The 16,122-nt window shown below is 32.3% G+C and overlaps 2 protein-coding genes across 5 annotated transcripts in view; one reads left to right on the top strand and one right to left on the bottom strand.

Moving 5' to 3' along the window:
- sff (sugar-free frosting) overlaps window positions 1-11,355 on the bottom strand; it is a 35,397-nt gene extending 24,042 nt beyond the window's left edge. For all 4 annotated transcript variants that reach the window (XM_070650503.1, XM_070650502.1, XM_070650501.1 and 1 more), the window contains exons 1-2: window positions 11,138-11,355; window positions 9,432-9,927 (exon numbers count right to left, since the gene is read on the bottom strand). In XM_070650503.1, coding sequence (XP_070506604.1) covers window positions 9,432-9,519 — 88 coding nt within the window. In that variant the 5' untranslated portion in view covers window positions 9,520-9,927; window positions 11,138-11,355. The remainder of the gene's footprint in view (window positions 1-9,431; window positions 9,928-11,137) is intronic.
- Window positions 11,356-11,939: 584 nt separating this feature from the next.
- Window positions 11,940-14,124, top strand: Pen (karyopherin subunit alpha). Its single transcript, XM_070650277.1, has 4 exons — window positions 11,940-12,082; window positions 12,204-12,281; window positions 12,372-12,691; window positions 12,862-14,124. Exons 2-4 carry the CDS (start codon window positions 12,216-12,218, stop codon window positions 14,048-14,050), a joined length of 1,575 nt encoding a protein of 524 aa, XP_070506378.1. The 5' UTR covers window positions 11,940-12,082; window positions 12,204-12,215; the 3' UTR covers window positions 14,051-14,124.
- Window positions 14,125-16,122: the final 1,998 nt, after the last annotated feature.

The following is a 16,122-nucleotide window of genomic DNA, read 5'->3' on the forward strand; positions in this document are numbered from 1 at the left end:
AACATTGTTTAATGAGCAGAGTTGAAAAGCTCATTGTGTGCATGGGAAAAAGCTTGAATGGATTGGAGGTTGATTTTGAGGTTAAGGTTGTGAAAACAAATAATTTTAACCCAAAAAAAGATCGTTTTTTACTGCCAAGTTTTTGGGGGTTGTTCATCAATTGGTAAATTTTTGGTACAAGGGTACTGGATACAGTGGGTGGACTTGAGGGAAGGAGCCTGACTCTTTGGATAAAATTCTTCAATTTTCTAGGGTTTTCAGGATGAAAATCAAAAGCATTAATAAGATAATCTGCACAAAAATCTAATACATCCAATACATGGACGTCACTGACGAAAGGACCCCAAAATAGTAAAAAACTCAACTTTACTCCTGCCAAACATTCATGACGTAGAAAAAATAAGGAAAAAAGCTTCATCGACCGTCTTTGAAGTCATCACATTGTGGTACACTTCACAAACCCAAATATCTTCAGACTATGCGGCACCGATGACTTAAACAAAACATTCATAAAAAAAAAATCAATCCAGCCAGACTGTACTTATGACGCATACGAGTTTTTGACTTCATCATAATTACTGAAAAGCTTCAGTCATGACTAAAGTGCTTAGAGCCTGATAATGATATTGACATATCAATCTGAAACGTGTGTAGGTTTACAATTTAGTCATGAAAATCTCTCACGAGTCAAATGAAAATTTAATTTTTGCTTCCATTTTTCATGGTTCATTAAGCATTGATGCTGATAAAATGGCAATTTAATAAAAAAATAGCTTTAAAGTTTCTTCTTTATTTGCCAGTGATTAATTGACCAGTTTTTGTCAACAATCTTTTAAACTAGAAAGTTTAATGGTTTAGAAAGTTTTCACATAAATTTTATTTTTTTTTTGGCTTTCAAATTGGATATGGAATTAAATCACCGATTAAAGGGGTTATTTTTGGTGAAAAATATATATTTTCATCATTGAATCTTTGGATCCAGCTTTGACATTTTTATATCAACAAAGATTTCATTTGATATATCGTGTTGATGAAAGCAATTTTCAAATGGTCTTTTGGGGTTGTTGTTGTTTGCTGTTTGATATTGAATAATTATGGCAATTATCGTGGGTGATGAATTTTAAGGTTGTTTGGAAGGATATTGTTGTTTATGGCATGAGTTGTGTTTTGAAATTTGATATTCTGGGAGTGCAGTAGAATGAATTTGATAACATATGGTCAGTGCTTTCTAAAACAGAGCTCGAAGTTGATTCAAATTTTGTAAGAAGTCGATCCGAATTCAGTCGAGTTTTTTATATAAAATCCTAGTCAACTTCTTGCTCTGTTCAAGTGAGCAGTTCCCTTAGGTGTTGAATTAGAATCCCTCGCATGCTCTCGAAAGTTTACTTTTTTACTTACTTGCTGCAACCATGTTCTTATGTGGAGCTTACGTTACAACATACGGCTCTCCATCTGACTCTGTTGCTGGCTCTGTCACCTAGTTTGTACTCTCGAGAGCTTGTTCTACTTAAATGTGCTGGTTTAGTATGCTAAGGAGCGTTACAATCAACATGCTCAGCTCTTGAGAGCAAGCCATTTGCTGGCTAGAAAATGAAATTTTAGCTTGATTCTCAATTTGGACGTCATTGCTCCAGTAACTAAACAATTGATGAAATATCTAGTGCAACTATTATAGAAGTGTTCAACTAGGGAATGTGATTTAGCAACTCATCTAACCGTCCCTTGTCTAACCTAATATAAACTTACCCTAACTTAATATCAAAATGAATTCCCTTTCAATCCAATTGCCATTCTCAAAGCATCAAACTTTCAAACTTTCAATTTCTAAATTGCATCTACGGTCAAAAGTCAACAGTCAGAGAAGTAAGCTTCTCCAATTCATTGAGAATAACAAATTTTACAGTTCACTAAACCATCAATTCCAATTTAAGGTCATACCCAAATTTATAACAAAAACTCTGCGTCTTCATCCTCCCTTCGATCTAGCACAAGACACAGACACTCATCAATTTAATTTTAATCGAAAGTATCTCCCCAGCACGGTCAAAATTGAGTATTTTGACAAAAAATTCCATACCGTAAATTATATAAACAAGCATTTAATTTGAAAAAAGTATGCTCAGACATCTATGGTAACAGGAAGTGACCTGAAATATTTTTACTATGACAATATAAAATAAAATCGATTCTAATTTATTGTTAGACATTGCTCTTTATGAATTTAATTGGCAATCGAGTGCTATAGAAATGCTCTTGATAAGATTTCTTATTTTTATAGATGCTTGATGCACATTTGGACTAGCAACAATCATAATTAAATACATTTTGTAAACGAAGAAAATGAAGTGAACTTCAGGGTATTTGTTGGCATTTGAAATTATTGCTAAGAGGCTTTACTTTACAAAGTAACAAGTTAAAGTGAAATTTCATTTTTTGAAATATGATATAAAATTCAAAAGAAGATACAGATAGGTTGGTAGTGTGCTTTGGGCAAATCATATTACTAGGAAAAGGTCATGGAATGGATGTGAAGCTGTATATGCACCGAAGTAACATTTTCTTAATGTTTGTATGAGTATTTTTGAAAGAATTCGGAATTTAGAAGCACTTTGATGAGTTTCAACCTTGAGTATCGGTCAGAGTTGTTCAAGGAAGTTATCAAATGCGAAATAGAGTCAATACCGAGACCGAGACCGTTATAAGGACTACCCGGGAAGTCGAGGTCTCGGTTTCGAGAATTTGTCAACACCGAGACTTCTTAAAAACCTTAATTGAGACCCAAAACTGTAAGAAAAGACTCTTGTGTAGCTGTTAATACGAATTAGACAATAAATATGTACTTAGTTGCTACCTCTTCAAGCACTTGACATCATCCTGATTCAGACACTTAGCAAATAATTCTGCGAATTCTTCTAAAGCTCTTCTCGAATCCAATTGACAATAAAAGCTTCTGATTCTAATCTAATTTAATCCTAACCCATGAAATTACATTATTTCACTGATATTAGCATACAAAGAAGCTTTTCGTAATCTTTTTTAATTGAATCCTATGCTAATGAAAAACGATTTAATTCCTTATTTGCACAGATACAGAATTATTTTAGTATTCATTGAACATTCTCATCGCATCGATGACTTTAATTGATGATGAAAAGTTTTTTTTAGAATTTTTGCTTTGATTTTAATATTCATGAAGTTTAGTCGACATTTAGTGATAAATTTTTCAATTATTTGTTTTGTAGAGTTTTGGGTAGTGATTTTTGGTTCGATAGCTGATTCAATCTATAGATCGAGAAGACTTCCAGACATTCCAGACTCTAGAGTTTGTCGAATTACTAACTTCTTTCGCTGACCGTACAAATCGATTGATTCATGGCCTTCGCCAGATGTTGCCTGAATCTAGCCCTATAGCTGCCTACCGTTCGCCAATTTCCAATACCAAAGTGTGACTGACAAACCCACTAAATTGCGCTTCCCTTTCACACCCACTTCAACTCGTCTACAAGGCCTTTCATCCACTTACTATCATACCAGTCTCCCTCTTTACTTTAAAGAAATCTTATTTAAATTACTTTCATGTTTTCCTCTCCACTTTATGCAATCTTTCACAAAAAATAAAATCTCAAACCTTTTGAATTATTAATTAGCAACAAACACATTTTCATCTTTTATATATATGCAATAATATCCATGGACGAGGAAAATAAAAAAAATGTGAATGCTTTGATATGTAAGTCTCATCATTTTAAAGCCAATCAGAATGCCACAGAATGAAATGGATGGAAAATAACAACACAACCAACAATAACAATGGCACCGACAAGTAGCAATCATGCAGAATGAAGAGGTAAAAAAAAAGGAAGTAGGAATGGGAATGTGCATGCATACGATTTCATATGCTCATTATTAATACATAATGTGTTGTGAAGGAAAGTAGAAAGAATAACTTTTTTTTTAAAATAGAGCAGCAACATCAGTATAAGAATGGCAAACAATAGGTAAGCATAAAATTCTCTCTCTTATTTAAATATTGTGAGACTTTCCATCCTTTCAACGTGTGAAAAAGTGAGTATTTTAACTTTTTGGTTTCCGCTTGGAAAAATAACGACTTTTTTAAGATTTAAATTTTTAATATTAAAATGAAAGTTCTTTTGTCACTTCGAAAAGTTTTTGCGGAATTGTTCTCTTAAAATTAATGATCTTTATGTTTTTAAATGTGGAGCCTGTGCAAAAAAATAGCAAGAATCAGATAGTTAGAGTTTGGAAGGTTCAGCTGCATTAAATTCATAGATTTTTAATAAAAATGTTGAAAAAATCGTTGGAACATATGATGAAATTTCAATTTAAGTCATCTTTAGGCAACCTTCTCAATTACCAACCAAACTGCCTCAAACATCCATCACATCCATCAAATATTCCGCTAATAAAAGTTGCACTTGAATGAATAAAAAATGTCAATAGGTGAACATTTGCCACTCAATGACACTATATAAAGCAAGAAGTATGAAAAAAAGAGGAAACAAATGCTATACCAACAAGCAGACATGAAACGGGAAGTAGCTCGGAAAAAAAATTTAAATTTCAAATTAAAAGCAGCAAAAAAAGAGAAAGAAAATAGCAGCGACAAAAAATTAATTCAGTCAAGTTCTTCTTCTTTCATCTTTTTGCAGTTCAGACTGTTTGTCGACTTCGTTATGTATCCTCACTAAGACAAAGTTTTTTTTATTCGCTTGTGAAAGTGTGTAGGTGTAAATGTGATGTGCTTGTGGGAAATGAGTATGGCATAAAAGACGATTATAATCTTGAATAAATTGTCAAGCATCTGATGTGTATTGAGCAGCAACAAAAAATATCCAAAAAAATCTATAATACCCCAATTATAATAAAAATATCGAATAAGAATTTTTTAATGGCACCATTGGAATCAACAGTTATCTAAAGCTATGCTATATTCTAAATTGGAAAGGCAAATCCTCTCAAAAATTTTGTTATGGAGTTTTGTCGGCTAATGACTTGTGTGAGCTTTTTATGCTGAATTCTAAATTTGGATACGGAAAAAAGTTTGTGCCTTGTACAGCTGCAAAAAGGCAAAATCTGTTTTCCATGACTTTAAATTTTGTTTTTTTTTGAATTAAATTTACATTTTCAGAGCTAAGGACATTAAGATAATGATGCAATATTTTATTGTGGTAGAATCTCGAATGATTTATTGTTGCAGCAGTAAGTTTCTTGTGGTATTTCCTGCTGTACACAAATTTTCGAGGCTCATAAAATTGAAATTTTTATTTCTTAATAACACAATTTATAGTTTAATTAGGTTTATTTGTTTAAAAATTGTATGCACAATAGCAGCATTCATGCAGAAGCTTGAATAGGAATTTAGAGTGTTGACCCTTGAATAGGAATGAAGATTAGTAGCCTATTTAAATATTGTGAGATTAGGATCTGTTGTGTCATATCAGAACTTCACCGATAAGAAAAGGAAGTAAAGCAACAACACAAGAAACTAGCAGATGTAGCCAGGACACAGTTTTAGCAAGGAGCAGGAACCTGTACAACAATTTTGTTAACGCCCTTCGATTTACAGTGGGATCGAATAGAAACGATTATCAGCACTGTCATTAACTATCATAAAGTCACTCAGAATCAGCATCCCATGTTTAATGCCATACTAATAGTTGAGAAGCCACTGTCGAAACTGCACACAGCAATCGGTTCATGACATTTCGAAACATACTAAACAGACGTGGCACGCAGGTTACTCAACATTAAATTTTAGTGTGAATTAAGGAAGTTTCTAGTTAGTGATAACGACAATGCTTAACCATTGTGTCATTTTGCGTAAATCCTTACAAAATCTCCAGAGCTCTTATGATTGAAAGATCAGCCTTAGGTGAGATTCAAACCCACGTCCTCACAACATAGAGCATTGCAAATGCTTCAATCTCCAATTCTAACCACTCGGTAACAGAGGCTTAACTCTCTAACTTGCATATTCGCCTACATATGTCTCAATTCCCCAGACTCTCATCCTACAGCAATTGCATGTTATTGTTATTGTCTTCTTTTTGTCGTTATGTGACCATCCGCAATCAACACATTAAACGAAGGTTTATCAATTTTAATCTTTAAACCGCAAATCACGCTAAACATGCCGACAATTAATGTAAAAACTAGTAAATTCAGTGATTATTAAAAATAGAATTCCAAAGTGCAAAAATGTGCCATTCGTGTAAGCTACATATTTTCATATGACCTCCTACGATACATATTTCTTGGAACTTTTCTGCTCGAATGGAATTGTCTACAACCTAAAACAAGAAAACATTTCACTTGTAAAGTAAATAAGCCAGAGAACAGAGAAGCTTAATATCAAAAAATAGATACACAAAATAGAAGAGTTGTCTGTAAGGTCAACGAGGTTGAATTTGGAAAATAATGAATACAGCACAGCTCGATGAACGGCAAATTAAATGGCATTCGAATAGACATTGTCAAGAGCAGGTAAGAGTTAATTAATAAGATCAAAGGACCGAAACTATCTTTCGGCATTTTCATTTGAAACACTTTTTGTATTCAGTATCTGGTCATGAAAATCTTATTGTTTGATGATAAATGGAAGCAAAAGCAGATGCTACATTGTATGAACATCTACGTCGCAGTGCTTAAAGCCTTTTAATTAAAACTAATTGCATATTCATACATTTTTAACAACAATGTAAACCTGCATTAAACTTAATTTTATGCTTGTCTCAGCAACAAATTCCTCTCTGATCATCAAGTGTCTAAACTAATTATCCCAAAAAAGTTTATTCGTTGAGAATTCCATTTAAGGAATCTTTAAGCATCATGAATTAATTCCAATCTTGTATCCTAACAATTCAATATCATAACATATGTATGAGAATTGAGAATCTCTGATTTTTTGTAAACACATACATGCACACGAGACTGGAATGGCTATAAGAAAATGAAATAATAAGTAGCTCTGAAGTGGGGTTATTCACTTGTGACGTCCTTAATTTGTGAGAAGGGTAGGAACTTATTTACATACTTCTTGGCATAGGCGTTTTGGATGGCAAAGGTTAATGGAACTTATAGAAGCTATAAAAGAATGTCAAGCTGTAGACATCTCGACAGTAGGTGTGGATCTGCTCTAAAAACCCCAAAATTATCAACCGACGTCATGTACAACCAATCCACAAATGAAAAAGAAATCAACCAAGTCAGTCAACTACAAAACGCATGTTGTTCAAGGCACAAATGGAATGAAAATTCGGTGGGAAAATAAGTGGAAAATAACGATTACAAGAAGAACAAACATCAAATGGTTGAATGGAATGTTTAAGCTACAACAACAATTGTAATAAGGCATCGAAGAAGAGTAAAATCGATATCAACATGCTTGCCATACCACTTACATTTCTCATGGTAGGAAAATCCTTTATTAATGATAATTTTTCGCCCAACCCAGACGAGCATTTGATGCTGCAAATTGCTTACTTTTTATCAGATCACGAGGAAGAACATGGGCGGGAATGAGGGAATACAACTTTTTTTTATGCGATGCAATTTCTATTAAGTTTTACAACAAAAAAACAATATGCTGACCCGGCATCTTAGTGCTGTTGTACATTTGCAATGAAATTATTTTTCTTCTCCTTACTCTTTATCATTGTCTATGATTCGTTTTTATATATATTTTTTTATGGGATGTCGTTGAAGGAATAAGGAATTTGGGGTGGTGCAGTTTGTCGGATCGATAAATTGGTCGTAAAATCGGTGCTTTGAATGTTAAAGTGTTTATGATTATGCTTGTTTGAATTATAGGCAGTAAGGCAGTGGTTCTCAAACTAAGGTCCTCGATACACTAGTCCAGTGCTGTCTCAACTTTTTTGCAACATGGCACACCTTGGAATCGCACATAAAATATAATTCATGACATTTTCTAGTGTACCGCGGCACCTAGTTTGGACAACACTGCACTAGTATGTCGACAAACTCGTCAATTGAGCTTTGAATCACCCAATATATCGATTACTGTTATGCTTTCTCGAAATGCCGGTCCCGATAAATTTTCGGGATCGGGATTCAAATTTTCGGGATATCCCGGGAAATCCCCATCCCGATCCCGATAGCGAGAAAGCATAATTACTGTGTCACTCGAACACATTTGAGAAACACTGCACTAAGGTCTCTTTTCTGACATACCCTAATGCCAACTACCACAAAATACACTTTTCGCACATTTCATCATGACCTTTTGACCTCAAAACTGCAAAGATCACTCAAAACAGTGATTCATCATCAACCCAAACCATAAAATGTATCTAATTGACTTCAACAGACAAAATTGACTGTTACATTATGACTCATCCACAATCTGCATTAAACAAATGCGCTTTACTCAACCCCACCCTCATTAAATCGTATAAAAATTTATTTTCCAAGATTTAATGGCTATAGCAATACTCGACTATCCGGGGGGAAATAATGGCACAAGACATTTTCATTATGAATTCCCCCATCAATACGGTATGTAGGAAGAGCAGCAAAAAAAAAAACATTACTTCTTTGACGAGATTCAATTGCATGTTCATGACAAATTATCGGAAACATTGCCAATGGAATGAATGAATTTTTTTTTTGAATTTCAATGAAAGCGTGACATGAGAATGGAATTAGAAAAGTAAAAATGGTAAGATTACACATCAAGTTTAATGGACCAACAATCGTAAAGAATTTATGTAAAGGATTTGCGATTACACTTTGAATCATGTTAACCATTAAAGGATTAAAAATTAATGTACAGTGTTGTTGAACTGGATGTTTGTAGGTCAAACTAGGGTTGAGGATGATGATGTATGTTATACAAATAGGAGAGATAGCATTTGCAAATACTGGCTGGATTAAAATGTTTTGGTTTGACCTTCGGAACCGAACAGCATACCGTGTTTAACAGATCACCACTAATCCGCATTATTGTGTCGATCAGGAGACATAGCCTTGCTTAGGTACAATTTAAGCTTAGACAATGCTTTAGACAGACATCATCCAGGTTTTGTCTAGACCTGGTCTAAGCAGATAATACACAGAACTCCTGGTATTCTACATTAGGGATAATCTAACACTTAGATGCTTTATGGACCCTTAACCAGTTAGGGATTGTTAAATCTGCGTATCTATACCAAATGAACCTAGATCTGTGATTGATTTAATTGAGTCTTGGTTTAGTCTATCTGAGTATCTGAGTTTATCTAACTTCAAGCACAGTTTAGTCTTTATTACTAAAGTTGTGGACGCTTCAACATTGTCTTGACCTTTGGATATCAAGTATTAAATACCAACATTTTCGAGTGTCTTACAAATAGCATCAGACAAACATCCAGCAAACAACACTGTAGCCAATTTAATTATCTTAATTTACTCACCAGTTTGGCCTTTGCCAAGTGTCTTCTCTAGCCGATATGGCCCCACATATTGATGTGTTTCGCTTGGTGCTTTGTTTTCCTTCTGCATCTTTGATTTTCTCACAATTGCACTATTCCCTATTATGATCGATATAATATTTGGTGTAAATCCTTTACTTCTTTTGTCCCTTTTTTTGTGTTTGGTTAATTTTATTGAACTTCTAAATCCTTTTCAATAATTGAGTTAGTTTTCTTGTGGTTCACTAATACTATTTAATTGAATTCAAGCATATACCACACACAAATTTATTGTTCTATGTCCTTTTATAGACAAACATTTTTCGTTTCTTCACTTACAATTTTTTTATTATTATGGAAAATGAAAACAAAATTTTGTGCCAACAATTTTGGCATAATCCTTTTAGCTTCTTTTATTAAGGGTATTGAATTATCATTCTTTTCAGCACGAGCTTCATTTTCTCAATTTCTTTTATTATTTTTCGGTAGTTTTTTTTGGCTGTTGAACAAATGAAAATAAATATAGAACGAAATAAAGTTAGTATCAAGCTTGTGAAACAGTTTTTTTACAATTGAAGACGCAAGGAAGTGGAAGAAGAAGAAGCAAGTTTGGGAACTAATTGGATATTGAGCTGAGAAGGCGCTTGAGGATTTAGAGGTCATTTACTGATGACGTATGACTCATGAATATACTTTTTTAGGTTATATAAGAAGTGAATAACCCTTTTAGAGCTTTTTCTCATTAGTTTGGAGCAATTTGTCCAAAACCATGAATTTCAGAAATTCTAATCAATTTAGATTGCCAAATATCAATGTTATGCAATAACAGGTTATGCTCATGAAAATCCTCCACTTCGAAAAGTTTTTTGCATTTCTTGCAGCAAATAAGCTTGCAATCTCAAATATAAGAGTTCAAACTTCCTCAAAAACGTGGCAGAAGTAGGTCAGACTACACTTTATATACAAAATTCCCCTCTAAATTAGCTAAATTACTATTTAAACAACACAAAAATTGACAAAATGTTATGAATACAAAGAATGCCTCAATAAAACATGCGGCATAAAATATGAATGAGGATAAATGGCCAAGAGGAAATTAATGGTCGAGGATCAGCAATAAGATAGCACTAATAATTGCTTTTATTGTTTTTTTCCCTTTCTTATGTAAATTAAATACCGACAAATTCCTACAAATAATTTATGAGTAATAGATGCAAATAGTGGACGATAGAATTGAAAGGAGGGAGGGTTGATTCACATTTTCCATTTGCGGAAAATTGGAAATATAAAATTTCCATACAAATAATACATTTTTGGCAATTGGATAACTTTTTCAATATTTGATGATAGAAAATAGAATATGGAATGAATAAGTAAGGGATATTTTTCATCTGTTAACACACGAGACACACGTTAAAATAATAGAATAGATGTTGTGTGTAGAAATTTTTCATTTTTTTTTGTGTCGTATATTTTCACTGTATACACAAGTTATGGATGTGTTAGTGCATGAGGATTTTCCTTTTTTTTTCGCTAATTTTCATGGATTTTATTTTTGCGATTATTCAATAATCTTCAGCAATTTCAACACTTTTGATGAGTTTTTGTCATTATTTTAGCGATAATTTATGCACTTTAAGTCCAATTTTAGCTCACAATAATCCACAAAATGATTAAATAATTTTCTTTTCCTCTTTGTCACTTTTTACCTTTTTTTTGTCGATTTTTTCCAAATGAAAATTTTCTCCTTAATGGGAAATTCTTTTACAAAAAATTTTAATTAAATTCGTTTTATTACACTTTTCGCTTTAACGAACACAATCAAAACTTAACTTTAAATCGCGAACAAACAAAATAAAATTTAAAATTAAAAAAATTTTTCTGCCATTCGATAAATCTCGAATGAGAGCTACAAAGGACTTTTTTCCCATCCAACCCTCGACAGAAAAATTTTACGACTGACACATACGTAATGTTGGGAAAATTCTTCAACCCCTCGATATCGAAATGAAAATGATGCGAAAGTTGTGTTGCGAGGGTGGTTTGATGTTTCGCATGCTTCAAATGTGTTGTGCAATCCGGTCGAATTTCAATTTTTCTTAAATTTGCTTTATTTCTCTTAATTTCACAATTTTTTTCTAAAATTCAGTTAAAATTTTCATTTTTTTACGATTTTTATGCTAAAATTTAAATTTTAATTTTTATAGCAAAAGCCAACTGTCATTTCAAATTTAAATTCATTTTTTACTAACGCCATCTTTATAAAATTTTTGAAAACAAGACGTTAAGAAAATTACAGAATCCTATAAAAAAACGAAATTTCATAATTATTCACTCAAATTTAAACAACTTTAATGCTTTAAGATAACAATAACTTACCTCTAATCAAGTATCAACTGATTCAATACTAATCTGCAACCAATTCAACCAAAATATCATACGGATCATCCATTTTAGAAAATTTCCTCCAAACATCACTGACAGAAATCATTCAATTCGTTTTAACGGTCAGATTTTGAATATTTCGTGTATTAAACGTTCCTAACAAAATTAATTAATTTTAAGTGATATTAACATTAATAATAGTGTGAATTGCCTGAAAATCACTCTTTAAACCACCAATTATTGTTTGAGATTAAATTTACTATAAAAAGGTACGTAATTTCATCAAAATTTAACTTTAACAAAAATCCTTTCATGCGGTTTCTTTTGTTTCTGAAATATTTCACAATTTTAAGTAAATCCTGTCTTTATTCTCTCATCTATTCCATTTAGACTGAAGAAAAGATGTCTGAAAACTCCACAGCTCAAAGCCGTATGGCTGCATACAAGAATAATGCCAAAAACTCTCAAGTAAGTTAATTGAAATTTGTTTTTTTGGCGCTGAATTTTTAATTTTGTTCCTAACGTATTTTTTTCACTTTCTCCAATGATTATCAACAGGAAATGAGACAACGTCGTCAAGAAGTTTCGATTGAATTGCGCAAGAAACAGAAGGAAGATCAATTATTAAAACGTCGCAACATCGAAATCAATGAACCACCATCGCCATTACAGGAATCAAATGTTCAATCGCCAGAGCCAATTCCAATGACTATGGATGACATTATTACTCATCTCCAAAGTAATATACCAACACAACAATTTAAAGCTGTTCAAACCGTTCGTAAGATGTTAAGTCGCGAGAAAAATCCACCAATTGATGTTGTCATCAATACTGGATTAGTTCCAATTATGATCAAGTTTTTGGATGATTTTGACAAGTAAGTGATATGTTGACATAAATTTTTGTGGGATTTATTGCTCTCTATTGCTGTTATTAGCTCTAAATTCACAATTTAATGTAACTAACCTCGTCTCAACATAATTAAGCTTAATATTACCCGAAAAAGCATAAATAACTCAACAATCCATAACATTCTCCTATTTACAGCTATCAGATCCAGTTTGAAGCTGCATGGGCATTAACAAATATCGCTTCCGGTACTTCTGAACAAACCAATGTTGTCATTAATGCAGGAGCAGTTCCAAAATTCATTGCCTTATTAAAATCAAATTATGCGAATGTAGCCGAGCAAGCAGTATGGGCATTGGGTAATATTGCTGGTGATGGTGCAGCAGCTCGTGACACCGTACTTAAAAATGGTGTTATTAAACATCTACTGGATATCGTTAATCATCCAAAAATTGAAATCTCATTCCTAAGAAATGTCGTCTGGCTGATGTCGAATTTATGTCGTAATAAGAATCCAGCACCATCTTTTGATAAAATACAGCAATTACTTCCAGCACTTTCGAATTTATTATTGCATGAGGATAAAGCAATTCTGTCTGATGTATGCTGGGCATTATCATACGTAACTGATGATACACCTGAGAAAGTTCAAGCTGTCGTTAATGCTGGATGTGTACCACGTTTAGTATACTTACTACGCGTTGATGATCCAAGCATTATAACACCAGCACTTCGTTCAATTGGAAATATCGTAACTGGCGATGATTCACAAACTGATGCGGTATTAGATGCTAAAGTATTGCCAGCATTGTCTAGTTTATTAGTAAATAAAAAGCAAAATATTGTAAAGGAAGCAGCATGGACGCTTAGTAATATCACAGCTGGCAATCATCGACAAATTCAAATGACATTAGATAGTGATGTTTTTGTGCCTTTAATGCATGTACTTGAACATGGTGATTTTAGAGCGCAACGTGAAGCTGCTTGGGCTATAACAAATCTTACAAGTGGCGGAACTAATGATCAAATCATTCAATTGGTCAATAAATATCAATGTGTGAAGCCATACACTGACTTATTGACATCTAAAGACGCTCGAATCATTCAAGTCATATTGACTGGATTAATTGCACTGTTTCGTGTTGCTGCACAATTGGGTGGACTTGATAGTTTCTGTACGCTGTTGGAGGAAATTGGTGCTGTTGATAAATTGGAAGGATTACAGCAGCATGAAAATCAAGATATTTATGAGAAGGCATACTCAATTATTGATACATACTTTAGTGAAGATGCACAAGAGGACGCTGAATTGGCTCCAAGAACTGTCGGTAATGAGTTAGAATTCAATGCCGACAATGGAAGTGACAGAAGTCAATTTAAATTCTAATGATTCTGATTTATTAACTTTATTGTATGAGATTAAAAAACTTTCTTTGTTTCTCAATAAATTTGTTTCAAATATTCCAATTTTCTATCAATACTTACTAAGCCTTGAATAAAGTGCGGTATTCCATACATTTTATCATTAAAAACATATTTTGTTGTTCCTTAATTTTGTATTTTGACGATTTTCAGGTTTATCTTTGTAACGACATTTTCAGATTTAAATTTTTATGAACTGAAATGAAATGAACTCTGGTTTACTGAACAATTTATCGAATTTTTATTGGCCGTTAATTTTATGATAATTTATTCTAGACGATTTTTGAATTTTTAACAGGATATTCAGTGATCTGTAATACATTGTACTATGTTTTATCTAATAATTCATAGCAGCTCAACTGTTTATATTCAAATGACAGTTAATATCGATTGCTTAAATCTCAAACATATTTAACGACTTTTTAAAATTTGAATTGAATGAAATGAAACCAATTTGAAATTTAATGTAAAATCGTGTAATTTTAGTGACAAAAGAGTAAATTAATTAATTAATCACAGCAGGCATCGCAATTATAATATACAACAATGCTGCCATCAAAAGTAGTTTACAATACAGAATTTATGAAGTGAAATTATGCAGAAAATCTCATACGGTGAGTATCAAAAATAAATCTTTTTAAATTCTATGTTTGTACTGATTAATTAATTACATGTAAACAAAAAAAGAACACATATTTCATATCTTATAATAATAGTAAAATTCATAAAAGTAAATATCATCATGGGTAAAGAATTTTTCATATTTATATCGTATAGTGATTTTCATATATGCACTCAAAATTCCATTTTCCCATTCCATCATTGCTACATATCCTTTCATGCTTTACATGTACAGTATGTTTGGTGTATTTACTTAAGAGTAAAATGCATGGAATATAAGCATGAAACGTGTGCAAAGGAAACTTTCTAGTATTGTGTGTCATATACAATGATGATGGGATTTAAATTGCTTGAGTTGAACCTCATAATACCCATCCAAAAGAAAGCAGAAGCCGGATATGAAGGAGGAATGGTGAGTTAAGAAGGAAGTGGAAGCAAAAACTTTCACCAAAGTGTTTGCTTTTTATCTTTTTACATGAATGCAAACAATGCAGCATATATACAGTAAAATGTTGGGCAAAAGATGTCAACTAACAACTTGCTCTCTTTTCCTTCGTGTATTTCCTGTAGACCAATGTAAGGAGATGAATTGAAACTTGTTATTGTTATGATCCAGTTTACTCAGATGGAATGATTCGATGTTGCCTTTTTAAATCGGTAAAAGATACAACATAAATAGAAATTTGAATAGCTTGAAGCAACAATTGCTGTTATTCATCGTTGATATCAGAAGTTCTGTTCCTGGCAAGATAAATTCAAGATCAGAAACCACAAAACAAATTGAAAATTCAATTTAAAATATTCAATCGACTCGAGCTGGATGTTAATATTCATTTTCAAAGATTCACAAGGGAATGGCACCTCCTTTAAACCAGTAAGTAAGTAAATAAGTAGAAAATAGAATTTAATTATTCATAAATGCCATTTAATAATCCCTAAAATGCTTTACCATACAAAACTGATAAATTCTATGCTCAAAAAATTAATTACACCAAGTGGTACTCTTGTTGTTGCTTCATAAATGTTCTCGTTACTGCCACAAACTTCCTCTTTTGCATATTTGATATTAAAATGAAAACAACAGTATTGTTGGAAAAATAGGAAGAAAACTTACAAGAGGATAATCAGATGCCATAATATTTATCATAAAATAATATTGTGCATCCTTTAACCGTAGCTTCCTTGTGTTCTCTATTATCATTATGTTTAATATCATAATATGAACATTGTCCTTGAATTTTCAATTATTTTCATTCTTTAATTATTATTCAAGATTTCTGCTTTTATAAAATTTTAATTTTTTTGCTGGTAGCTAAAAGGTGTAGGATGTTAGATTTGTAATTGCTTAAATAGGAATTCAATTAAAGAATAAGGAGCAATTTTTAAATATTTGAAATTTTTGAGATTTCTTTTCAA

Source organism: Chironomus tepperi, unplaced genomic scaffold (assembly GCF_022539635.2).
Source record: "Chironomus tepperi strain 1889 unplaced genomic scaffold, CSIRO-AGI_Ctep_v1 contig_445, whole genome shotgun sequence".
Taxonomy (NCBI): domain Eukaryota; kingdom Metazoa; phylum Arthropoda; class Insecta; order Diptera; family Chironomidae; genus Chironomus; species Chironomus tepperi.

Coding starts and splice junctions, on each gene's coding strand:
- Pen (XM_070650277.1), top strand. CDS start 12,216: ATGTCTGAAAACTCCACAGCTCAAAGCCGTATGGCTGCATACAAGAAT. Junction 12,282..12,371: donor ATAATGCCAAAAACTCTCAA/GTAAGTTAATTG, acceptor GATTATCAACAG/GAAATGAGACAACGTCGTCA. Junction 12,692..12,861: donor TTTTTGGATGATTTTGACAA/GTAAGTGATATG, acceptor TCCTATTTACAG/CTATCAGATCCAGTTTGAAG.